The 26,557-nt window shown below is 42.1% G+C and overlaps 1 protein-coding gene across 1 annotated transcript in view; it reads right to left on the bottom strand.

Moving 5' to 3' along the window:
* Cd109 (CD109 molecule) overlaps positions 1-26,557 on the bottom strand; it is a 104,873-nt gene that overhangs the window by 57,466 nt on the left and 20,850 nt on the right. The window contains exons 4-12 of the mRNA XM_090338544.1: positions 25,748-25,978; positions 21,341-21,466; positions 16,310-16,349; positions 8,741-8,825; positions 6,453-6,549; positions 5,434-5,575; positions 3,173-3,282; positions 2,350-2,574; positions 29-130 (exon numbers count right to left, since the gene is read on the bottom strand). Coding sequence (XP_090194670.1) covers positions 29-130; positions 2,350-2,574; positions 3,173-3,282; positions 5,434-5,575; positions 6,453-6,549; positions 8,741-8,825; positions 16,310-16,349; positions 21,341-21,466; positions 25,748-25,978 — 1,158 coding nt within the window. The remainder of the gene's footprint in view (positions 1-28; positions 131-2,349; positions 2,575-3,172; positions 3,283-5,433; positions 5,576-6,452; positions 6,550-8,740; positions 8,826-16,309; positions 16,350-21,340; positions 21,467-25,747; positions 25,979-26,557) is intronic.

Here is a 26,557-nt window from a genome sequence, read left to right on the forward strand (position 1 = left end):
TAGTTTGCAAGTGATTCATAAACATTACCTTTATGTTTTCATCTCTCGTTTTCAGCTGAATGTATGTCTTACTAGGAGAAGTAAACACACTCTGAACGGCCATGTGACCAACACTATCTAGAAAATAAGCCTGCAAACAAAGAAAGCTTTAAACTTTTATCTCAAGAAAAGATGTTACCTGCTAAATAATTACTGAAACCCAGGTCAACTTAACTTTTTCTTTTAATTCACCAGACATTGGCTCTTCGTCATTTTCCTGTATGCTATAAAGAATCTGATTATTTTAGGCCAAATATAGTAGCACGCCTCTATAACCCCAGCTCTTCCTGAAGCAGAAATAGGGATTGATGCCAGTCTCGGTAAAAAGTTCATGAGACCTCATTTCAACCAATAAGGCAGGCATGGCAGTGTATGCTTGTCAACCAAGCTAGACCCCAAGCAAAAACACAAAATAATTAAAGCTAAAGAGGGTTGGGGCATGGTTTAAATGGTGGAGTATTTGCCCAACAAGACAGATGCTTTGAGTCCAACTCTCAATCCTACAGAAAAAAAGAATCTGATAGTTGTTTTGGGGGGGGGTTGTGTGTGTGTGTGTGTGTGTGTGTGTGTGTGTGTGTGTGTGTGTGTGTGTGTGTCAGTCGTGGGGACCAAGACATGAAAAAGAGCATCAATGTATGTGAACTAATGAACTCTGGGACTGGGCGCTGTCCCTGAGCTCTTCAGCTCAAGGCTATTGCCCTACCCCTTAAGCCACAGCGACACTTCTGATTTTCTAGTGGTTAAATGGAGATAAGAATCTCATGGACTTTAGTGCCCGAGCTGGCTTTTGAACTGCGATCCTCAAATCTCAGCCCCCAGAGTAGCTAAGATTACAGGCATAAGCCATAGCATCCAGTGAATCTGATAGGTTTTAAATATGGGGGGGGGGTAGTTTTTCAATACTCTGGAGGAAAAAAGCATAGTCCTAACAATTCACAAACAAAAATATTTTATCAGGAGAGACTAGAATAAAATACAATTCTTTCTCTCTACAACACATATTCAAGCAAGAAACCTTGCCATCTCACTCAATTCACCAGTGTTAAAAAACCACAACCAGGTGCTGGTAGCTCATGCCTGTAATCCTAGCAACTTAGGAGGTTGAGATCTGAGGATCCCAGTTCAAAACCTGTCCAGGGAGGAAAGGCGGTAAGACTCTTCAATTAACCACCAGAAAACCAGATGTGGCACTGTGGCTCAAAGTGGAGTGCTAGCCTTGAGTAAAACAACTTAGGGACAGCACCCAGGCCCTGAGTTCAAGCTCCTCCATGACCAGAAAAAAAAAAAAATGAAAGCAACAGTTGGGTGCTGCTGGCTCATGTATGTAATCCTAGCTACTCGGGAGGCTGAGATTCAGAGGATGGCAGTTGCATGCTAGCTCAAGCAAAACCTGCACAAGACTCCATCTCAAGTAATATGTAGACATGGGGGACATGTACCTGTTAGCCTAGCTGCAGGGGGAAACACAAATACGAGTATCACAGTCCAGCCCCATCCGAACAAAACAAGGAAAGCTATCTCAAAAATAACAAGAGCAGGGGCCAGGAGTTTGCCCTAGTGGTAGAGTGCTTGCCTAGCATGCACGAAGACCTGGGTTTGATTCCTCAGTACCACATACATAGAAAAAAGCTGGAAGTGGCATTGTGGCTCAGGTGGTAGAGCTCTAACCTTGAGAAAGCCCAAGGACAATGCTCAGGCCCTGAGTTCAAGGCCCAGGACTGGCAAAAAAAATGTATATATACTGTAGAATATATATATATATATATATCTGTATAGTGCATATACAATATATATAGTTGTATATACACTATATATACCATATAAAGGTCTGATTTATTTATTTTCCCTTTTTTTTGGGGGGGGGTGGCCATGGAGCTTGAATTCTGGGCCGGGGCACTGTTCCTAAGCTCTTCAGCTCAAGGCTAGCACTCTACCACATAAAGCCTCAGTGGCACCTCTGGTTTTCTGGTGGTTAATTGGAGATAAGAGTTTCAAGGACTTTCATGCCCCTGCTGCCTTGGAACCTCAATCCTCAGATCTCAGTCTCCTGAAGAGAGTAGCTGGGGTTACAGGCATGAGCCACCGGCGCCTGGTCATTTTCCTCTTTTATTTCATAGCCTGCCAAAATATAATTTCAAATTACTGAAAAAAATCATCCCAGATGAGTTTTTTAGGACCTCCTCCATTGTATCTTTTGTTGTATTTCTGAATTTTTCTCTGCTCCTCAAACTCCGATTACAGAAAAACATGTCCATTCACTGAATTCCTCCGAGCACTTTCCTCCCACTCTTTGACGGACACACGTGGCACCTTTAATTGGAGCTCGCTGGAGTCTTCCAGGATGGGGAATTCGAGCTTAAGGATTCCATCTGGGGGGAGAGTGTAATTCCTGAGCTGCACCGTGGCCAGCTCCTCCTCCCCACTGCTCCACCTGCTCCAAAGACTGCTGCTGTTTCTCTGCGTCACTGCTATCAGCACTGGATTTCTCCTTTCCTCGAGGGTCAGCTGATGGCCGTCAGAGCGAGTGACCTTCACCTAGTTGTGAAAACAAGAGATTTTTCAAAATGTGTATTAAGAAAAGGAAAGCAAGCTGGGCGTGGTAGCTTACACCTGTAATCCTAGCTACACAGGAGGTTGAGGATCGCAGTTCAAAGCCAGCCTGGGCAGGAAAGTTGGTAAGACTCAGCTCAAATAAAGAACTCAGAAAACTACTAGACATGGAGCTGTGGCTCAGGTAGTACTTGAGCACAGAAAAGTTCAGGGTCAGAGTCCAGACCCTAAGTTCAAGCCTCAGCAATGGTATACACACACACACACACACAGAGATACAGATAAACAGATACACATATACATAAAGTTGTTACTAATACTTTTTAGAGAAAAATTAAACAAAATTCATTTGGAAACAATTTTATCTATATCACATATGTAAAGAAAAAAAGCAATTGCCGAGTTCAGGACATCATCCTTTTAATAATTCAATTCTGTAATTCAATTTACATTGACCCGTATGATTGCTTTATCTAATGACAGATAACTGGGCACAAATTTTGGAAGAAATACTGAATATACAGTGTCTTTTCCATTCTGTCAAAGTTAATGCTATGGACCAGTAATAAATCCACCAACTTACAGTGGCCGTGAAATTGAGAGATGGCTTCAAGACAGTGGCATAGTCAAAAAATTCCAGGATGTGATCATGCTGCTTGAAGAACACATTGGCGCTGGCATTTCTTGATACACCTTGGGGAAATCACACAGTGTAGAATTCAAGGGAGGATTTCCTCACCAGTGCCTTCCTCCCACCTGATCCCAAGTTACTCCCAGAAGTGGGCAAAGAGACCACGCTGCCAGGGCACCAAAGCTGGGTATCCACATTGGCTTTGATACAATGACACCACATAACCCATCACGCTCTCTACCCACTCCTAGGCCTCAATACCACGCCCTTCACACACCCTCTTAGTACCAGAGACTCAGCAGAACACAGCCAATGCCGTGAGAGCCAGTGCTCTCTACACTGAAATAGTAACAGGTTCAAGAAAGTCTTTTTTCAATAGTGGTAGGTTTTGAACTCAGGAACTTGAACTTCCTAGACAGATAATCACTTCAGCCACACCCCAAGGCCTTTGCTGTTGTTGTTGTGTTTTTGATTATTGTTGTTCACTTTTTGGGTTTTGGTATTTTGCTGGTCCTGGGGCTTGAACTCAGGGCCTGGGCATCGTCTCTGAGCTTCTTTTGCTCAAGGCTAGCACTCTTCTATTGAGCCACAAAGCCACTTACAGCTTTTTAAGTAGTGAGTGGAGAAAAAGTCTCACAACTTTCCTGCTCTACAGATCTCAGCTAGGATTAGAGGTATGAACTACCAGCACCCAGCCCTTTGTTCTTACTTTAAAAAGGAACCATATAGAAAGAAATACAGTTTTAGACTATTTCTTTGGGAATGTGTGTGTGTGTGTGTGTGTGTGTGTGTGTCTGCATGTATGCTCATGATTGTACTAAGGCTTGAACTCAGGGCCTTTCACTGTTGCTTGGCTATTTTTCATTCAAGACTGGAGCGCTACCATTTGAGCCACACCTTCACTTCTGGTTTTCTTGAACTCTGGACCTGGGCAATGTCCCTAGGCTCTTCAGCTCAAGGCTACCACCCTACCCCTGGGTCTGGGTATTGTCCCCGAGCTCTTCAGCTCAAAGCTATCACCCTACATTGGAGCCAAGCCCCACTTCCCAGTTTCTAGAGTTTAACTGGAGATAAGAGTCTCAGTCCTTTTGTGCCCAGGCTGGCTTTGAACCTTGATCCTCAGATCCAGCCTCCTGAGTAGCTAGGATTACAGGCATGAGCCACCACACGGGCCACTTCTGGTTTTGTTCTGGTTAATTGGTTCAGAATCTCTTGGGTATGTCTGTCTGGGTTAGCTTTGAATTACAATCCTCAGATCTCAGTCTCCAGAGTTGAGCCAGCAGCACTCAGACTAAGTGATTTTTGTTGTTCTTAATGTACCAGGTGAAGTTATTTCTTTTCTCTTTTTCTTTCCACTTACGCTAAATCTCATGTAGTCACTGCATCTGACTTTGTTGCCTGGTATACTGTATATACACTTATTTGTTTATTTGAAATAGGGAAAAGAAGGGGGAAAATAAGATGACTGGAGCTGGGTGAGGCCCAGGTAGGGGGGTAGCCTTAAGCTGAAGAGCTCAAGGACAGCACCCAGGCTGAGTTCAAGCCCCATGATCCACAAAAATAAATAATTAAATAAATAAATAAATAAATAGGGGGGGAAGGGAAATGGGGACCATGACATGTGAAACGGTATAAATGTGTGGGAATTAAGGCACCATTTATCTGGCAAATATCATGTAACCCTTCTATTAATTATAATAAAAAATAAAAAAGACTATATTGTATCCATAAATAATATAAAAATACAGTATTATCAAAGTTTCCCTCAATTCACTCTTAAAAGTAAACTGCCCCAATAATAAAATGATGTATTTATTGAAAACAAAATAAATAAATAAATAAGATGATTGGGGGGGAGAAGGAAAGGGAGACAAAAACATGAAAAGGGGTATCAATGTTCGAGAAGTAATGTACCCACTACCTGATGAATATAAATGAAACCCCTCTATACATTATCCCAACAATAAAATACAATTTTTTTTAAAAAAAAAAGCTCTACTGGTAGAGCGCTTGCCTAACATGCATGAAGTGGTGCTGAGGCTCAAGTGGCAGAGCTCTAGCCTTGAGAAAGTCCAAGGACAGTGCTCAGGCCCTGAGCTCAAGCCCAGGATTGGCAAAAAAAAAAAAAAAAAAAAAAAGAAAGAAAGAAAGAAAGTGCTAATTAGAGAAACAGCGCAGAAAACAGTGTTACATTCATTTCCAAGTCTACAAACCTGTCAGTGACTCTGTCACTGTGGCAAGAATTTCTACTGGTCCAGGGGCCAATGAATCCATGTGCCCCAGATGCTTGTTGGAAAAATCCATGACCTTTCCCATCTCTTCATCATTAAAAGAGAAGTTGGCAGCTCCGTGTATCTGTTTTGTGCAAAAGTTTGATTTTAGTTTTTCACGTTATGGATTCATTTAAGCTCAGGAAATAAGCTAAGTTACAACAAGATAGCAGTTTGGCTCCAGTTGAATCAGTATAAAGAGATAAAGTCCCAATTTTACAATGCTGAAAATATCTTATTTTTTGCTTTTTTTTTATAGTCCACATTGGTTAATTTGGAACATGATCTGTTTTGGTTTGTTTTTTTTCAGGAAGAAAAAAAGAAACTATGTTTAAATTTTTCCTGTGACATGTGAAAGGGTATCAATGTATTGGAATTAATGCACCATCTATCTGGCAAATATCATGTAACCCTTCTATTAATTACAATAAAAATATATGAAAAAAAATTTCCCTGTGATCAGTTATAAAATATCTGCAAAAAAGTTGTCATGTACCAATTGCTCACACCTATAATCCTAGCTACTCAGGAAACTGAGATCTGAGGATCTCAGTTCAAAGCCAGCCCAGGCAAAAAATGCTGGGAGAGGGCTTGGAGTTTGGCCTAGTGGTAGAGTGCTTGCCTAGCATGCACGAAGACCCGGGTTCAATTCCTTGGTACCACATACATAGAAAAAAAGCCAGAAGTGGTGCTGAGGCTCAAGTGGTAGAGCTCTTGCCTTGAGAAAGTCCAAGGACAGTGCTCAGGCCCTGAGTTCATGGCCCAGGACTGGCAAAAAAAAAAAAAATGCTGGAAGACTGGAAGTTGAACTGTGGTTCTAGTGGTAAAATGCCAGCCTTGAGAAAAAAAGCTAAGGAACAGCACCCAAGCAAAGTTCAAGCCCTAGTACTAACACACACACACACACACACACACATACACACACACACACACACACACACACACACACACCTGCAAGTTACCTTAAATTGTTTTGTAATATTTTTCTTCTCTCCCCAAAAAGATAGTGGTAAAAATGTAAGCAATACGTCTCCTTTCACTGGCTTTCCATATGTATACCTAAAAAACAATGAACAGAGTTGGTTGAAGGTGGACAGAATTTTTTTTTGCCAGTCATGGGACTTTAACTCAGGGCCTTGGCACTGTCCCTGAGCTTCTTTTGCTCAAGGCTAGCACTCTACCATTTGAGCCACAGTGCCACTTCTGGCTTTTTCTGTTTATGCAGTACAGAGGAATTAAGCCCAGCGCGTCATGCATGCTAGGGAAGCATTCTACCATTAAGCCACATTGCCAGCCTCACAGATAAGAATTTATACATGTACGGGGAGGGGGGGGGTAAAGGGTACCAAGACATGTGAAAGGGTATCAATGTATGTGAATTAATGCACCTTCTATATGGCAAATATCATGTAACCTTTTTATTAATTACAATAAAAATATATATAAAAAAAGAATTTATACATGTATTCATGTCAGAGAAAAACATCATAGCATATAATACAAAAATAAATACATTAAATTAATAAGAATTTGATTAGAAGAATTTAATAATATATATGATTGTCTATTGTGATTATAAAAATAATATAATATACTATATTAATATAAACAATTGATATCATATATATTAATATAATATAATAATACATAATATAAAACACATTAGCATAATAAGCATCACATGATTTATACATTAATATCATAAAACATACTTTTTTCTAGTCTTGTTATTTAGAATGTAGAATGTTGTTATTAAATTCATGAGAATCACTGACTTATTGAGAACCATGTTTCAGAGGGCCATTTATCCATACTTTAGCACACAAAGCTCTGCTGATTTTCCAATACAATTTCCAAAATTTGCTTTATTTGTTATTGTCGTTGTATGTTTTTTATTTGTGGGCTTTTTTTGTCCAAGTACTAGGTCTTGAACTCAGGGCCTGGCACCCTTCCTTAGCTTTTATCCTTAACATTAGCACTGATCCACAATTCCAGTTCTAGTTTTTTGCTGGTTAACTGGAGACAGAGTCTCATGGGCCTCTTAAAAATTTGTTTATATGTCTATTAGCTTTACAACCACTTCCCTATTGCCCAGAACATAGCAGAAGTTAAACAAGTAAGCAAACCCATTGCATGCCAGAGATACAAGTCCAGAAAATATCTTATAGGTAACTCACACCCATAATCCTAGCTTTCTAGGAGGCTGAGATCTGAGGATCAAGTTTCAAAGTCCTAAGACTTTGGATCTGTGGCTCCAACAATAAAGCTCCTGCTGAAAAAGCTAAGGGTCAGCTCTATAGGTCCTGAGTTCAAGCCAAAAACTAGTACCCTCCCCCTATATGCACAAAAACTGCATGGGAAGAGTGACAGACAAAGTGCAGGTAGCTGAAGAAGAGACAAATGTGAAGTGACAAATACAATGATGACTGAGGGTGGCAAGGTCATCCGAGGCTGGAGAACAGCTTGGGTCAAGGAAGGGGGCTTTTATTAACCAGAGAATGAGAAGCAGTGAGGTTGCCACTGGAGAGCAAAGGGTTAAAGGGGCCCAATGGAAAACCCCAGTCTAACTGCTGATAGGAGGTCTCTGGTAGTATGTGGAGGCTAAGTGAGGGGGATCAGTCTTTGATGGGAGGAGAAATACAGTTGAGTGCTATAGCAGGGGGATGTGAAGAGAAAAAGGAAGCATAGTATTTATAGAATAATTCTATATCAATTTTTGATGTATAAGTGTCAGCCAGGCCTAGGCTTAAACTCAGGATCTGGGCACTCTCCTTGAGCTTTTTGGCTCAAGGCTAGCACTCCACCACTTGAAATACAGACTTTTAGGTAATTTATTGAAGATAAGAGTTTCAAGAACTTTCCTGTCCAGGCTAACTTCCAACCACAATCCCCAGATCTCAGTGTTCTGAGTAGCTAGAATTTCAGGTGTGAGTTATACCTTCAGTCTTTCTCTAACAACAAAAGCAGGTTCTCCTGAACTATGCAAGAGCTGGGTGGAGAGGGAGGGGCCTGTCATTCATTCACAGACTTCCAGGCCACACCGGTGCTCATGCTTCTGAAGTCACAGGAAAGATCTGCACGGGCCTAGAGCACACAGCACCAGAGAGCCTGCTGGAATGAATGACACCAGGAAGCGACTGATCCATTGTCCCGCACCCCCCCGACAAGAAGACTTTAGTAGTCCAGTTTTGTAATGCTTTGAGGTCATAGCAGAAGAGGAGAGAGAGAAGTGGGGGAGGCCAATACTTACTTTGCTGTGATGGTACCACTTAAATTCTTAGAATTCAAAGAACAATACAATGGTGTCTGCAGAGTAACTTCAAATTTTGGTAATACTGGAAAAGAAAAACAACTTCTTAAAGAATCTATTATATAATCCTAGCTACACAGGAGGCTGAGATCTGGGGATCATAGTCCAAAGCCAGCCAGGGCAGGAAAGTCCATGAGACTCTTATCTCCAATTAACCACCAGAAAACTGGAAGTGGTGCTGTGTTCGAAGTGGTAGAGCACTAGCCTTGAACTGAAGAGCTGAGGCCCAGACAGGGCCCAGACCCAGAGCTCAAGCCCCACAGCCAATTAAAAAGCAACAACAAAAACAAACAAAGAAAAAGCGAGAGAGGGGGGCCAGGAGTTTGGCCTAGTGGTTAAAGTGCTTGCCTAGCATGCATGAAGACCCGGGTTCGATTCCTCGGTACCACATACATAGACAAAAACCAGAAGTGGTGCTGAGGCTCAAGTGGTAGAGCTCTAGCCTTGAGAAAGTCCAAGGACAGTGTTCAAGCCCTGAGCTCAAGCCCAGGACTGGCAAAAAAAAAAAAAAAAAAAAAGCGAGAGAGGAAGAGAATCTACTATACTCAGGTGCTAGTAGCTCCCAGCTCTCACCTGTAATCTTGGCCACTCAGCAGGCTGAGATATGAAGATCACTGATCAAAGACAGCCCTGGCAGAAAAAGCCACATGAGACTCTTACTCCAATTAACGACTCAAAAAACAGAAGTGGCACTGTGGTTCAAAGTGGTAGAGCACTAGCCTTGAACAAAAAGAGATCAGGGAAATGCCCAGGCCCTGAGTTCAAGCCCCCAACTGAGAAAAAAAAATTGTTCTAGAAGAATTTTTCAATGCCGCTGCTTGACTTTGAGATTTATTGGAATCCAAAACACATTAACATTGATAAAAAGAAGTCTTTCCTTAGGTCAGTTTTAGGAAGCTAAAAACAAACAACTTCAACCGGGCATGGTGGCTCACACCTGTAATCCTAGCTACTCAGGAGGCTGAGATCTGAGGATCATGGTTCAAAGCCAGCCCAGGCAAAAAAATGAAATGAAGAGCTCAGGGACAGTGCCCAGGTCCAAAGTTCCAGCCTCACGCCTCAAAAAAAAGAACACTTCAGGAATTAATCTCATTTGAAAGAAAGCACTCCAGAATAATTTTTCTTTCAGCCAGCGTACAAAATGGTTTTTTCTGTAACTTCACTGGCCAAAGAAGTAGATTAGTCTCATTATAAGTCTCAGGTAACCTACAAATATCAAAAAGATGCACCAGCAGCTCACACCTATAATCCAGCTACTTGAGAAGCTAATCTACAACAGAAACATGAGTGAGACTCCTTCTCAACCCATTCCTGACTGTACCCCAAGCTATGCAAGAAGCTGGGTTGCTGTGCAAGGCCAGACTGAGAAGAAAAGTCGCAGCAATACATTCTCCATGAGATGGAAGCTGGACATGGTAGGAAGGTTTGCCTGTAATCCCAGCTCAGCTGTGCAACAAAGGAGAAGAGAGACCCCATCCTAAAAGCAGCTCTACAGTAGCACACCAGCCCAGTAAATGAAAAGCTCTGAGTTCAAATCTCCCATTGCCACCAAGAAAAGAAAGAAAGAAAGAAAGAAAGAAAGAAAGAAAGAAAGAAAGAAAGAAAGAAAGAAAGCAAAAAGACCAGGGATAGACAATATAGGACAGACATTCAGCTTTGAATAAAGATAAAGGTCTACTTAGTGTGTCAACACACTCTTAGACCCTAAAGGAGTCTAAAACAGAAGGGCAAGAAAAGGCACATGTGTCAGCTCTAACCCCTCTCAATCATACATGCACACACACACACACACACACACACACACACACACACACGAAAATCCAAATATCCGCTCCTCAGATATTATGGGTTAGCACCAATCTCCTCCTAACACAGAACCCACTAAACACATGTCCATCTAGCACCACCATAGTATGAGGTGAAAATTGCCTATAAAAATGTTGTTCCTCGCTCTCAGACCACAAAGGCATCAAATTGGAACTGAACACACATCTCCACTAACAAAAACCCTGTAACTCATGGAGATTAAAAAACACATTGTTGAATCACTATCTCTTCGATGGGTCATCAAAGAGATCAGAATAGAAATCCAACACTTTATGAAATTTAATAAGGAGCACACAAAATACCAGCTCCTTTGGGACATGGCAAAGGCAGTACTCAGAGGAAAATTTATAGCTCTGAGTGCCAAAAATGTAATGTCACACCTTAAGCTCCTGGAAAAAGAGCAACAAACCAACCCTAATCCCACTAGAAGGAAGCAAATTATTAAAATCAAAGCAGAATTAAATGATTTGGAATCCAAAAAAACTATAGAAAGAATCAACAAAACAAGGAGTTGATTCTTTGAAAGAATTAACAAAATTGACAAACCCTTAGCAAATATTACCAAAAAAAGAAAAGAGCATATCGAAATAAACAAAATCGCAGACGAAAATGGTAATGTCACGACAGAAATTACCAAGATTCAGAATATCATGACAGAATACTTCTCAAACCTTTACGCCAACAAATTTGAGAATCTAGATGAAATAGATGAATTCCTAGCCAATATTAACACACCCACACTGAACCAAGAAGAACTAATCCAACTAAACAGGCCTATTTCAAGCACTGAAATAGAAATGGCAATAAGAGACCTTCCACCTAAGAAAAGCCCAGGGCCAGATGGATTCACAGCTGAATTCTATAAGGTCTTCAAAGCAGAGATCACACCAATACTCCTCAAGCTCTTCAACGAAATTGAAAATGAAGATTCTTTACCAAACTCATTCTACGAAGCCAGTATAACCCTCATCCCCAAACCAGACAGAGATTCATCAAAAAAAGAGAACGTTATAGACCTATTTCTTTGATGAACATCGATGCAAAACTTCTCAACAAAATACTGGCCAACCGTCTACAACAAGTTATCAAAAAAATTATACACTATGATCAAACAGGATTCATCACAGGGAGGCAAAGCTGGTTCAACATATGCAAATCAATTAATATAATTCAACACATCAACAGGAGCAAGGACAAAAATCACATGATTGTCTCAATAGATGCGGAAAAGGCATTTGACAAGATCCAACACCCCTTTATGTTAAAAGCTCTGGAGAAACTAGGAATCCATGGAACATTCCTCAATGTAATAAAGGCTGTGTATGAGAAACCTACTGCTAGTATTACACTTAATGGTGAAAATCTAAAGCCATTCCCTCTAAAATCAGGAACCAGACAAGGATGCCTACTCTCTCCACTCCTCTTTAACATAGTATTAGAATTCCTAGCCAGTGCAATAAGGCAAGAAGCAAGCATAAATGGGACCCAAGTAGGGAAAGAGGAAGTAAAACTATCCCTCTAGGCAGATGACATGATTCTGTATTTAAAGAAACCTATAGACTCTACTCCCAAGCTCCTTGAGCTGATTCAAAACTTTGGAAGGGTAGCAGAGCATAAAATTAACCCACAAAAATCAACTGCCTTCCTCTACGCCAGCAGTGAGAGGAACGAGGCAACAATCAGGAAAGCAACAGCTTTCGCACAAGCCTCAAAGAAAATAAAGTACCTAGGAATCAGCTTAACTAAGAATGTAAAGGACCTTTTTGATGAAAACTTTAAAACCCTAAAAAAAGGAAATTAAAGCAGAACTAAGGAAATGGAAAAACCTCCCATGCTCCTGGATTGGAAGAAACAACATCATGAAAATGACAATCTTGCCAAGGGCTATCTACAAATTCAATGCAATACCCATCAATATCCCAATGTCATTCTTTAAAGAAATAGAAGAGGCAATCCAAAATTTCATATGGAATAATAAAAGACCCCGTATAGCAAAAACACTTCTTAGCAGAAAGAACAGTGCAGGAGGAATTTCAATACCAAACTTTAGACTCTATTACAGAGCTATAATGATCAAAACAGCTTGGTACTGGCACAAGAACAGGCCTGAAGACCAATGGAATAGAACTGAGGACCCAGATATTAAACCACAGACCTATGGCCACCTAATCTTTGACAAGGGAGCCAAAAAAATAGAATGGAAGAAAGACAGCCTCTTCAACAGTGGTGCTGGCAGAACTGGTTAAGCACCTGCAGAAAACTAAAGTTGGATTCCTTCTTTGTCACCCTGCACTAGAATTAACTCCAAATGGATCAAAGACCTGCAGGTAAAAGCTGACACACTGAAAACTTTACAAGAAGGAATAGGAGATACACTAGGCCTCCTTGGCACAGGTCGAAACTTTCTTAATAAGGACCAAGAATCACAATAAATCAGAGAAAGGCTGGATAAGTGGGACTGCATTAAACTGCAGAGCTTTTGTATGGCAAAGGACATAGCTAGTAAATTAATTAGGAAGCCTACAGAGTGGGAGAAGATCTTCACCAACCATACAACAGACAAAGGCCTCATATCTAAAATATATCAAGAACTCAAAAAATTGAATCACTCCAAAACTAATCTCCAAAGTAACAACTATCCCATTAAAAAATGGGCCAAAGACTTAAAGAGAGTCTTCTCTGAAGAAGAAACAAAAATGGCCTATAGACACATGAAGAAATGCTCCACATCTCTGGTCATAAAAGAAATGCAAATCAAAACAACTCTAAGATTCCACCTCACTCCAATTAGAATGGCCAGGATCAGGAAAACTAATAACAACAGATGCTGGAGGGGATGTGGCCAGGAGGGATCACTACTACACTGTTGGTGGGAGTGCAAACTCGTTCAACCACTATGGAAAGCAGTGTGGCAGTGCCTCAAAAGGCTAAACATAGAGCTCCCCTATGACCCAGCAATTCCACTACTTGGCATTTATCCAACCATCCAGAAACTAGGGCATACTAAATCCACTAGCACATCAATGTTCATTGTAGCATTATTCACCATAGCAAAGATATGGAACCAGCCTAGATGTCCCTCAGTTGATGAGTGGATCAACAAAATATGGTATTTGTACACAATGGAATTCTATGCTGCTGTCAGAAAAAACGACATCACCCCATTTGTTAGGAAATGGAAAGACTTAGAAAAAATCATATTAAGTGAAGTAAGCCAGACTCAAAGGAACTTAGGCTCAATGGTTTCCCTCATTTGTCATAATCAGTAGAAACCTTGGGCTCTACTAGCAGAGATTTGCAATAGAGCAAAACCTTGATACATAAGGCCATATAGTATGAAGCTAATTGAAAGGACCTCCAGGATATTGAAACAAAAGTCATATAATGAATGATTGTTGTCCTTAATGTACTATGTTATCTCTCATCTCTTTTGCTGTTCCTTGGTTATCTCACTTGTTACAGTATTTCACTTTGTTATCTGATATATTGGATATATGCATATTTGGTTATTTGAAATTGGATAGGGAAGGGGAAAACCAAGATGGGGGGGTGGGGGGAAGGGTAATGGGTACCAAGACATGTGAAAGGGTATCAGTATATGTGAATTAATGCACCTTCTATCTGGCAAATATCATGTAACCCTTTTATCAATTACAATAAAAAATATTTTAAAAAAAAAATGTTCCTGGGCCAGGAGTTTGGCCTAGTGGTAGAGTGCTCGCCTAGCATGCACGAAGACCCAAGTTTGATTCCTCAGCACCAAATACATAGAAAAAAGCTGGAAGTGGTGCTGTGGCTCAAGTGGTAGCGCTCTAGCCTTGAGAAAAGTCCAAGGACGGTGATCAGGCCCTGAGTTCAAGCCCCACAACTGGCCAAAAAAATATATATATTGTTCCTGCTTGGCTCAGTGGCTTACGTCTGTAATCCTAGCTACTCAGGAGGCTGAGATCTGAGGATCAAGGTTCAAATCCAGCCCAGGTAGAAAAGAACCTAAGACTCTTATCTTCAATTATCCTCTCGTGCCTGTAATCCTAGCTACCCACTTAACATGATACCCTCCAGTCCTTTTTTGCTTTACTTATTTTCTTTTTTTTTTTTTTTGCCAGTCCTGGGCTTGAGCTCAGGGCCTGAGCACTGTCCTTGGACTTTCTCAAGGCTAGAGCTCTACCACTTGAGCCTCAGCACCACTTCTGGCTTTTTTCTATGTATGTATGTGGTACCAGGTCTTCGTGCATGCTAGGCAAGCACTTTACCACTCGGCCAAACTCCCGGCCCGCTTTGCTTATTTTTCAAATGGGTTTTCACACTTTTGCCCAGGCCATCTATACCACAATCCTGTTTAGGTTTCCTATATAAATGAGATAACAGGCAAATACCACATGCAGCTTTTCATTGGCTGAAGTGGATTCTTGGGAACTTCTGTACAGGCTGGTCTCCAACTCCAGTGCTTCTGACTTCAGCCTCCTGAGTAACTAGGATTATAGTTCTGAGCCACCTCATCCAGCCTCGGAGCTGGTTTGGAACACATTTTTTTTAATTTATAATTTTTTATTGTAATTAATAAAAGGGTTACATGATATTTGCCAGATATAAGGTGCATTAATTCACATACATTGATACCCTTTCACATGTCTTGGTACCCACCACCCACCCCTCCGTCTTGGTTTGTAACACATTTTAAGCATAGCATCTTCAAGAAGAGGACTTAATCTGAGTTGCCCAGACTGTCGTTATCAATGTTACTCAAATAAACACATAGAAAATTTTTATATTACCTTATTTTTTTTTTGCTGTTTCCTTTTTTGTGTGGTACTAGAATTGAAACCCAAGGCTTTGTATGTATCTCCAGGCCGAAAACGCATTTTAAAAGTCAATTTCTCTTTTGCCAGTCCCTGGAGCTTGAACTCTGGGCTTGGGCACTGTTCTTGAGCTTTCTCAAGACTAGTGCTCTACCACTTGAGCCACAGCACCAACTCTGGCTTTTTCTGTGTATGTGGTCCCAAGGAATCAAACCCAGGACTTTGTGCATGCTAGGCAAGCACTCTACCACTAAGCTATACTCCTGGCTCAAAAATAAATTTTTAAAATATTTTATAACCACAACAAAATAGAGAAAAGAAAAACTGTGCAGGAGAAAAAATTTGGCATAATGACAGATTTTCCTAGGGGGTTGGATGTGTGGCACAGGTGGTAAGGTGTTTCTCGATAAGCATAAAATGTCAGGTACTGATTCCAGTCCTGATCTTAGACAAAAAAGCAAAAGAGAAATATTTTCCTACTTTTGTCTTAATGATGAGATTTTAGAATTTTCCTGAAAGAAAACATGCATTTAAGGTTATCAGTGACATCATCTCCACTGAGGGATTGTGTGTATGTGTGTTGGTGCTTGAAAAGGGGCATGGGCATTGTCCCTGAACTTTTTATGCTCAAAACTAGTGCTCTACCACTTTAAGCCACAGCTCCACTTCAGTTTTCTGTGATTAATTGGAGATAAGAGTCTCTAGATTTTCCTGGACAAGCTGGCTTTCAATCAGAATCCTCAAATCTCAGCCTCTTGAGTAGCTAAGATTACAGGCATGAACCACTATTTTCCAAGAGATTCTTTAAATGTTATAACCCTTATCTCTGTCAAGAGTAATCATTGTTACTTTCTTTCTTCAAAACAAATTGAGGAACTCTTACCATATTCTGAGACCTGAAATGACTGATAATATGTCTGGTCCTGTGGAGAGAAAGAAACAAAAAAAAGGATAATAAAATGTGTGAGTTCTTAATTATTTTGCCTTCTCACCTGCATAAAAAGATTTCAAAACTTAGTTTTGAATTCTATTTATAATGATTTAATGAATAAAACAATCTACTCTAATTTATGGATTTTTTTTCTTATGCCAGCCCTGGGACTTGAACTCCTCTGTCTCTAAGCTTTTTTTCTTTCTTTTTTTTTTATTTTCTTGGCTCAAGGCAAGGCTGGTGCTGTACCATTTAAGCCACAGTTCCACTTCCAGATTTTTTGTGCCAGTCTTGGGGCAAGCCTCAGGGCCTGAGTGCTGCCTTTGAGCTTTCTCAAGGCCTGAACTCTACCAATATGGCAACAGTACCATGTGCTACCAAGGAATCCAACCAGGGTCTTCATGCATTCTAGGCAAGCACTACTTCCCCAGCCCCCACTTCTTGAAAGTTAATTGGAGAGAAGAGTTTCATGGACTTTCCTTCCCAAGCTGGCTTTGAGCTAGGATCCTCAGATCCCAGCCTCCTAAGTAGCTAGAATTACAGATGTGAGCCACCAATGCTTTGCTGGAAATTTACTTTTTGTTAAGTATAATACTAAGCTTTTAAAGCTTCAGGTTTTTAAATTTATTTTTGGTGGTATATAGCTTTGACTCACAGCCTTGAGCCTCCTAGGTGGGTTCTGTTCCCCTGAGCTACACCTCCAACCCCAAGACTTCAGAATTTTCTTACATAAAAAGATAACCTAAACTGGGCACTGGTGGCTCATGCCTGTAATCCTAGCTACTCAGGAAGCTGACATCTTAGAATAAATGTTCAAATTTGGCCCAAATAGGCAAATCCCCAAGACTCCTATCTCTAATTATCCAACAGGTAGAAGTATGGATCAAGTGGTAGAGCACCAGCAGTGAACAAGAATGCAAATGATACCCAGTACCAGCATCAAAAATAAATAAGAAGAGCAGGACATTGGTGACACTGGATATGAGCTCAGAGCCTCAATCTTACTACACAGGAACACTGCCACTTGACCCAGACTCCTGGCCCTGTTGGCTTTAGTTATTGTCCAAATAAGGTCTCATCTTTTTTACCCAGGGCTGGTCTCAGACCTCCTTCCTACCGTCTCCCACACAGACAATAAGCATATAATGCAGTATCTAGCTTATTGGATGAGATAGGGCTAGTTCAATTTTTGCTCAGAGGCCTGGAGTTTGGCCTAATTGTAAAGTTCTTGCCTAGCATGTACAGAGTCCTGAGTTCAATTCCTTGTTACCACATACACAGGAGAACCCGAAGAGGTGGTGCGGCTCAAGTGGTAGAGTGATAGCCTGGAAAAAGCCCAAAGACAGTGCCCAGGCCCTGAGTTCAAGCCCCAGGACTGGCAAAAAAAAAATTTGTTCAGGCTGATGCCAAACCATAATCTTCCCCTCTAATTCATATTTCTAACTATTCATTCTAAATAAAAAGTCACACACACTTACAAAATAGTTCATTTCACTAGTAAAATTTGTATTCTAAATCTGATCTTCTCTTTATCGAAGCAAACACAAATATAAATACAAAGCATTCTCTCTTTCTTTCTTTTTCTTTTTCTTTTTTTTTTGCCAATCCTGGGGCTTGAACTCAGGGCCTAGGCACTGTCCCCCGAGCTTCTTTGCTCAAAGCTGGTACTCTACCACTTGAACCACCTCACCACTTCCAGATTTTACTGAAAATGTGGTAATGAAGATTCGAACCCAGTGCTTAATGCACACTAGTCAAGCACTCTATCACTAGGCCACACTCCCAGCCCTAATTTTTTTTTTGTCACCAATGGGTTGAACTCTGGGCCTGGGCACTGTCCCTGAGCTCTTCAGCTCAAGGCTACCACCCTACCCCCTGAGCCACAGCACCACTTTTGGTTTTCTAGTGGTTAATTGGAAATAGGAGCCTCATGGATTTTAGTGCCCATGCAGAAAAGTCTATGGTACTCTTATCTCCAACTAACTACCCAAAGGCTGCAACTAGCTTTGCCTCAAGTGTTAGGAAAAAGTAAGAGATAGCACCCCAGGCCCCGAGTTCAAGCCCCAGAACCAGCACAAAATAAAGGCTGAGGGATGGCAGTCAAGGCCAGCTAGGAAACACTGTAAGCCTGTTGAGATCAGTGTTCCAAGCTGACGCAACAAAAATTGTCCATAAGATTCCAAATGTCTAAACCCTAGATGGCACAGAGGTCCAACAGCTGACAGGAACATCACTAAGGAATTCAAGAAGAAAAAAAAAAAAAAAAAAAAAGTAGATAGCCTGTTCCCCTATCCAACAGCGCCCCTCCGTGGAAGAGATAAATACCACAAGCACCTAGCTATGAACCTGTATCCATAGTCTTCAAAGCATGGTGCAAAAACAACAAATAGGCTGGGAGTTTGGCCTAGTGGTAGAGTGCTTGCCTAGCATGCATGAAGACCCAGGTTCGATTCCTTGGTACCACATACATAGAAAAGCCAGAAGTGTCCTTGGGGAAAGCCCAAGGGCAGTGCTCAGTCCCTGAGTTTAAGCCCCTGAACTGGCAAAAAAAAAAAAAAAGCAAACAGAATTTCCCAGAGGGATGATTTCAGTTCCAATCTCCAGGCCCTGAGTTCAAGCCCTGGTATGAAGGAGGGATAGCTATTTTCCTTAGTCCATAAGGGTTAATGGTTTAAAAAAAAAATCCCTGACCCTACAAACCTGTTTCAAATAGGGAAGTCATAAAGGAGGCCCATCAAGAAACCTAAATTTGACTAAAATGTCCTTCTCTTACCTCATGTCTTTCTGATTCTCTACAAATACTAGAAGTCACAGCTCTGACAAGTCCTGCATTTCTAATACTTTGTCTTTCTGTAGGGTACAAGTATCACTCCATACATATAGAAACAGACAAATGAAACTTCAGAATACTTTCCTGAATATAGTTTTTCCCTCCCTCAGTTTTATTCCAAGAATGGTCACTGCCTCAGAAAAATTAAAATATACATTATAGTCAGGTTCACTTGTTCATTCCTGTGATCCTGGTCTATGCAAAAGGCAGAGATACAAGGCATGTAATTCAAAGACAAGCCAGACAGATATATCTGAGAGATTCTTGTATCCAATTAACCAACAAAAAGCTAGAAACGGAGTTGTGGCTCAAATGGTAGTGTTCTAGTCTTGAGTGAAACATAAATCAAGTTCAAGTCCCAAAGCCAACACATAAAATGCATGTATGTATTTAAATGGTGGACTGTTCAAATATATTTATAATAAATATATTTTCTTCCTAGTCTTTATTCACTGCTAAAACAAAAGATCTTAAGAAGCAGTGCATGCATAGTACTTCACTGCTGGGGAGGAGCCAGAAGAAAAAAATAAGATTGAGGCTGAGTCCAGTTTCAGCTAAGTGCAGCATTCTTTATGGAAGGGCTTATTTTTTTCTTAGTGTGGGCCTCAACTTGACCACTACCTAAACAATAATTACCTAATTGTACAAGGCATCAGTGGCTCACACCTGTAATCTTCACAACTAAGGAGGCTGAGGTCTAAGGCTCACCATTCAAAGCTATCCAGGGCAGGAAAATCCATTGACTCTTATCTCCAGTGAACCAACATTCCAGGCAGAGAACAGCGTGGAGAAAAGCTCTGAATGAGTTTCAGAAAAGGAAAGAAGCCAGGAGTGAGTGGTGGATACCTGTAATGCCAGCCCTTCAGAGGTTGAGGAAGGAAGATCATGAATTTGAGGCTAGAGTAACTAAAAGTAAGAAACTATTGGGGCAGAGGGAGGAAGAGAGAAAGAAAGAAGGGAAGAAGGGAGGGAGGGAAGAAAAAAGGAAGGAAGGAAGGATAAACAAGGAAAATGTAAGTGGATTAAAAAAAATAATAACATCCTGCGAGTGTTGATGGTACAGGCCTGTCATTCTAGCTACTCAAGAAGCTGAGATCTGATGATTGCATTTGGAAGCTAGTCCAGGAAGGAGATATCAAAAAGAAAAAGATGGAGGGGGAAGAGGGGGGAGGGGGAGGAGGGAGAGGAAGAAAAGGAAGAGGAGGGGGAGGGGCAGGAGGAGGAGGGGAAGGGGAGAGGGAGGGGGAGGAGAAGGAAGGGGAGTGGGAGGAGAAGGGGGAGGGGGAGGAACAGGAGGAAGGGAAGGGGGAGGAGAAGGGGGAGGGGAGGGGGAGGAAGAGGAGGAAGGGGAGCAGGAGGAGAAGGAGGACAAGGAGGAGGATGAGGAGGAGGACTAGGGGAAAGATGGAGAACAAAGAGAAGAAGGAGGAAGAGGAGGAGAAGGAGGAAGGAGGAGAAAAGAGAAGGAGGAAGAGGAGGAGGAGGAGAAGGAAGAGGAGGAGGAGGAGGAAGTGGAGGAGGAAGAGGAAGAGGAGGAGGAGGAGGAGGAGGAGGAGGAGGAGGAGGAGGAGGAGGAGGAGGGGAAGGGCTGGCAGTGTGGCCTAGCATGCATGAAGCCCTGGGTTTGATTCCTTGGTACCACATACACATAAAAAGCTGCAAGTAGTGCCGTGGTTCAAGTGGTACACTGCTAGCCTTGAGAAAGCTCAAGGACAGTTCCCAGGCCCTGAGTTTAAGCCCCAGGACTGGCCAAAAAAGAGAGAGAGAGAGAGAGAGAAGAATAAGGAGGAGAATGGAACACTTATTCATCAGTCAGCCACATAGCTTTAGTTATTTTATCCATCAGAATCCAAACGCCTTGAAGCTATATAACTTGAGGGCAGGTTGAGAGGGAGGAGAGAGAGAGACTGGGGAGAATGATGGAAGGGTTGTTGTTAATCAAGATGTTTGGTACTCATATGCATTGTGGAATTGAAACCCCTCTCTACAACTAAATTTTTTTAAAGTCATTATTATCCCTCTTACAAAACCTATTCCCACTATCCAGATGTTTTTGTTCATTTTTTCTGTTCATTGTATAAATTGTAGAATATTTCCCCACATTCATTGCTTCCATTATCTTATAATCCTCTCCCAAATCTATTTGTACTCACGTTCACTTGAACATGGATGGACCAGTCGCCCAGGACAGGGTGGGAAGATAGCTGAAGAGTTTTGGAAATGACTCCGAGCTCGTTTTGCTGTGACAGCCACTGCTGGATCAAGTTGGACTTGGGGTCCTAAAATACAAACCACATAGGTCAGCTATGTCAAAGCAGCAGAGCTGCGTGGTGCCCCAGCTCTGAGGCATGGTGCCCTGGAGCTGCCACAACGTTCCCCAACATATGAACCCTAAGAGAGCATTAGGAATACATGAGGTCTACATGACTAAGAAGACACAATGGCATTTCTTCTTTCCTCATATTTCCACTAAAGTCATCTTGATTCTGCTCTATCTTTGTGTGAGTGTGTGTGTGTGTGTGCGTGTGTGTGTGCATGCGTGTGCAAGCTGGGGCTTGAACTCAGGGCACTGTCTCTGGGGGGTTTTTTGGTTGTTGTTGCTAAAGACTAGCATGCCACGACTTGAGCCACAGCTCCACTTTCCAGCTTTCTGATGGTTAACTGGAGATAAGAGTCTCACAGACTTTCTAGTCCAAGCTGGATTTGAATTGCAATCTTCAGATCTCAGCCTCTTGATTAGCTAGGATGACAGGCATGAACCACCCTTACCTGGCTCTGCTCCAAGTTTTAGTTCTTGCCACCATACTTCCTTCTACCAGAAACCCCTGTCAGTGGTGATGCTGGTGTTGGGGGTGGGGGGGAAGAAGAAGGGAAAAAAACAACTCCCACTGGGAAGACAACAGCCCCACTGTGTGTCAACATATGCCTCTACACATCACAAGTGTCCTTCTAGAATCCTGCTTGATTATCCTTGGCTCATTGAGAAAACTGGTGTTGAAGAGGTTAGGGAAACACTCGAGTGACTGATATGACGCCAAATGACGTCACCACCATGTGATGGAATTCAAGAGGCAAACTCAGGTCTGCCTTTTAACTCAACCCAAGGGGGTGCACAATAGGCACCCCAGGTATAGGATGCTCACCTCGTTCTAAGGATGCTTCACCAGTGCTCACTGGTTGCAGGCCATAAGTGAGGACATCATTAGGGCTGCCTTTCAGATGGGATTTCCCATCAGCTGTGGAGTGCGAAGATAAACTGTGTTGCTTAGAAAAGGGAGTTGGTGGCTCACAGCTGCCATCCTAGCTCCTCAGGAGGCTGAGGTCTGAGGACTGTGCTTCGAACCCAGCCCAGGCCAGAAAGCCCATGAGCCACTTTATCTCTAACCACTCAAAAAAGCCAGAAATGGAGCTGAAGGTCAAGCAGCAGAGTACTAGCCTTGAGCACAAAAGCTCAGGGACAGTACACGGGCCCTAACTTCAAATCCCTGGACTGGCACACACAGTAAAATAAAGGTCAATTATGTTTGGAGTATTTTATTTTATGACTATAGATATAGTTGATATACATACACATGTGGATGATACAGAAACAGGAACCTGTTTTGGTTTTTGTTTGGGGGGGGCGTTGCCAGTTGTGGGCTTGAGCTCAGGGCCTGAGCACTGTCCTTGGACTTTCTCGAGGCTAGAGCTCTACCACTTGAGCCTCAGCACCACTTCTGGCTTTTTTTTTTTTCTATATATGGGGTACCGAGGAATCAAACCTGGGTATTTATGCATGCTAGGCAAGCTCTCTACCACTAGGCCAAACTCCCAGCTCCAGGAATCTGGTTTTTTATCTGCACTGTAAACTCGTGAGAACCCAAATTAAATACTTCTCTTATCCTTTCTCCTTTGTTTGGAGGGGTGAATGGACTCACAAGCCAACAGACAGGCCTCCCATATCAAAAATGTGAAAGCTCCAGGTGAGCACAACGCTGAGAACTGAGAAGGAAGCACGGACAGCAAAAGCCAGAAACAAATTGTCAAACCAGAGATCAAAAGTGAGTCCAGAACAAGCAGGTCACTGTCCCCGAGCCAGTTCCCCAGTCAGGCATTGAGACTGGCCATTGACTGTGCCAGGCCTGCCACCACGTGATAGAGGGGAGGCTATGGAGCCAAAAAGCAGAAAGAGACATCTAAACAGCTAGAATACCTGCTGTCTGGTAACTAAAACGAAAACGAAAACAATACAGTCCTGTTTTGTTTTTTTCCTCCTGTTGGACTGACAAAGATGTTTAAAATAGGGCTGGGATAGTGGCTCAAGTGGTAGAGCACCTCCACAAGGAGAGAGCAAGTCCCTGAATTCAAACCCAAAGACCACAGAGATGGAGGAGAAGGACCAGGAGAAGCAAGAAAATGAGGGAAGGAGGAAGGGGGAGGAGGTGGAGAAATGAAAGAAGGAAGAGGGGGAAGAAGAGAAAGAGGAGGAGCAGGGGGACAGGGAGGAGGGGGAGAGGGGAAAGAAAGGAAGGGGAGGAGGGGGTTCTCAGTGTTGCCTAAGTTGCATGGGGGGAGGGGCAGTTTCTGCTGATGGGCTCTGGTGATGAGAACACTTTTTCTCCCCAACAGTGCCAGGCTCATGCAGCAAATCTGAAGGGCAGTGTAGGATGCTGCTGCACTGGGAGAGGTAGAAGAGAGTGGTGGGAGGGTCACCCTGGCCCCGAAAGCCCATCTAAGCACACAGAGGATGGAGAAACAACAGAAGTGTTTACCACATATGGCTACACCAAAGCTCAGAATTGGCACAAGGTCATCTGCTGAGAGGCACACAAGAAGCCACCACAGCCAGAATAGCTGGCACCAGAGCCACGGGAGTAGGGGCCCCATGCATCCCTGGGGTGCCCCTGAGAACCCCCTGATAGCTCTGTACCTGTCAAAAGCACCTCGCAAGACCTGCTCTCCATGCCAGTAAATTTTAGCTAGAAAATATACCTCCAATTCTATTTCTGGCTTTATTTGGTTTTGTGTGAGTGTGAGTGTGTGTGCAAGCACACACGCCATATTGAGGTGTGAACCCGAGGCCTGAGTGCTGCTCTGTAGCTTTTTACCTCAAAACTCTATCACTTGAGCCCCATGTCCATTTCCAGCCTATTGCCGATTAACTGGAGGTAATAGAAGTCTCATAGATTTTATAAATTAATTTGCTTCATTGTTATTATACATAGGCCCAATAGTCTCCCTCATTTGTCATGATCAGTGGAAACCTTGGACTCTCCTAGCAGAGATTTACAATAGAACAAAATCTAGATACATAAAGTCATATAGTATGACACTAAATGAAAGGACCGCCAAGATATAGAAACAAAAGCCATATAATGAGCAATTGTTGTCCTTAATGTACTATGTTATCTCTCATCTCTTTTGCTGTCCCTTGGTTATCTCATATTGTTACAGTATTTTACCTCATTATCTGATATATTGGATATATGCTTATTTGGTTATTTGAAATAGGATAGGGAAGGGGGGAAAACAAGATGAGAGGCAGGGTGGGAGAAGGAAATGGGGACCAAGACATGAGAAATGGTATCAATGTATGTGAAGTAATGCACCTTCTATCTGGTGAATATAATGTAACCCTTCTATTAATTACAATAAAAAAATACATGGAAAAAAGGAATATACAGAATTGATGGTGATAATCACCTTTTTTCTTGATTCCTCACCAGAGGTAGCTATTGACAAAATGTACATATATACATTGATGTCTTATGCTTTATTTGCCATAAATGTATCCAAAAATCCACCTCACATAACATTCAATGTCATTCGTTTCTGCTTCAACAAAGGATACAAAAGCCTTATCATTTGTCCCAAAGTAGTTCTCATTCTTTTTCTTTAACCAGAATCTCCCTCTTGAAGGCAAAACTTCTTAAAGAAGAAAAGCCAGAGAAGAAGCCAGAGGCAGCTGCTATCTCAGAAACAGGGACACTTCCTTCCATAACAGTGGGCCAAACTTCCTGCAGGAAATCAGGGTCAGGGTGGATATTGGACCTGCTTTTCCACTACTGACACCTCTTTCCTTCCTGAAAAGACCAATGACTGGGGAAGGCAGTAATCCCCACTACAAACACTGACTCTCCTTGAGCATTCTGTGATGGTCAGTTTCTTAGCTAGAGTCCACAGTCCTTATGGGCTGTGCAAATTGAGTTCCAAAAAGGTTGGCCTGCTGGCTCCCAGATGCACTTGCCCACATTAGCCTGCAGATGGTGCTGGACTCAGAGTTTAAGCACAGGGAATGTTTTGCCAACTCGCCTTTTGTTTTTAGAAATTTGACCCAAGAAGTAGAGGTGTGGTTCAAGAGGCAAAGTGCAAATAAAGAACAAAGGACAGTGCCGAGGCCCTGAGTTCTAGGCCAAGTCCTGGGGCAAAAGAAGAAGAGGGGAAGGGACAGAAGGGAACAGGAGGCAAGGAAGACTCATTGGAGCATCAAACCAATCAATGGGATATTTGCTACAAATGTAAATATGTCTTGGCTTGAGGTTATATGTACACATCTGACCAGTGAACACAGGCCTACTTACCTTAATTAAAATATTCAGTGATGTTTTATAAGGCTTGAAGTCTGATAAGAGGGTAACAACCCGGAACTTCACTTCTTCCTTGGGCTTGTAGAAAGCCTTATCTGTCTGAATGAAGACAGACATTCTCTTGGTCTCAAATGCTAAGCGTGTGCTATTAGAGAATAAAACCTCATCCTGGGAATGTCCAGTTACACGTAGCTCATACATCTCATCTGCACTGTTCAGAGGGAGCTGGAAGAAAAAGAGCAAAAGGAAAATAAAGTCAGACATAAGCAAAGTCTCTCTGACCTCAAAAATGTCTTTAATGTGTGTGTGCTTATTCCAGTACTGAGACTTGAACTGGGTATTGTCCCTCAGCTTTTTTTTTGTTCAGAGCTTGCTACCATTTGATCCACACCACCACTCCTTGATTTTTGCTGGTTATTTAGAGTTAAGGATCTCACCAATTTCTCTACTGGGGCTTCAAACCCTGATTCTCAGATCTTAGCCTCCCAAATAGTACCAGTACTGGAGCTTGAACTCAGGGCCTGGACAGTGTCCTTTAGCTTTTTCACTAGTCTGGCATTTCACCACTTAAGTCACAACTCTACTCGGGCCCTTTTCTGCTTAATTGGAGACAAGAGTACCACAGCCTTTTCTTCCCAGGCTGGTTTCAAACCATGATCCTCAAATCTCAGCCTCTTTAGCAGCTAGGTATGAGCCACAGTGACTGGCACAATAAAAATTTTTATAGTCACAGAGGTTGTAAAGATTTTTTCTCCACATCTACCCTTCTATGACTTTGACTTTTTCCTCTCTCTCTCTCTCTCT

Source organism: Megascapheus bottae, chromosome 8 (assembly GCF_031878675.1).
Source record: "Megascapheus bottae isolate mThoBot1 chromosome 8, mThoBot2.hap1, whole genome shotgun sequence".
Classification (NCBI taxonomy): Eukaryota; Metazoa; Chordata; class Mammalia; order Rodentia; family Geomyidae; genus Megascapheus; species Megascapheus bottae.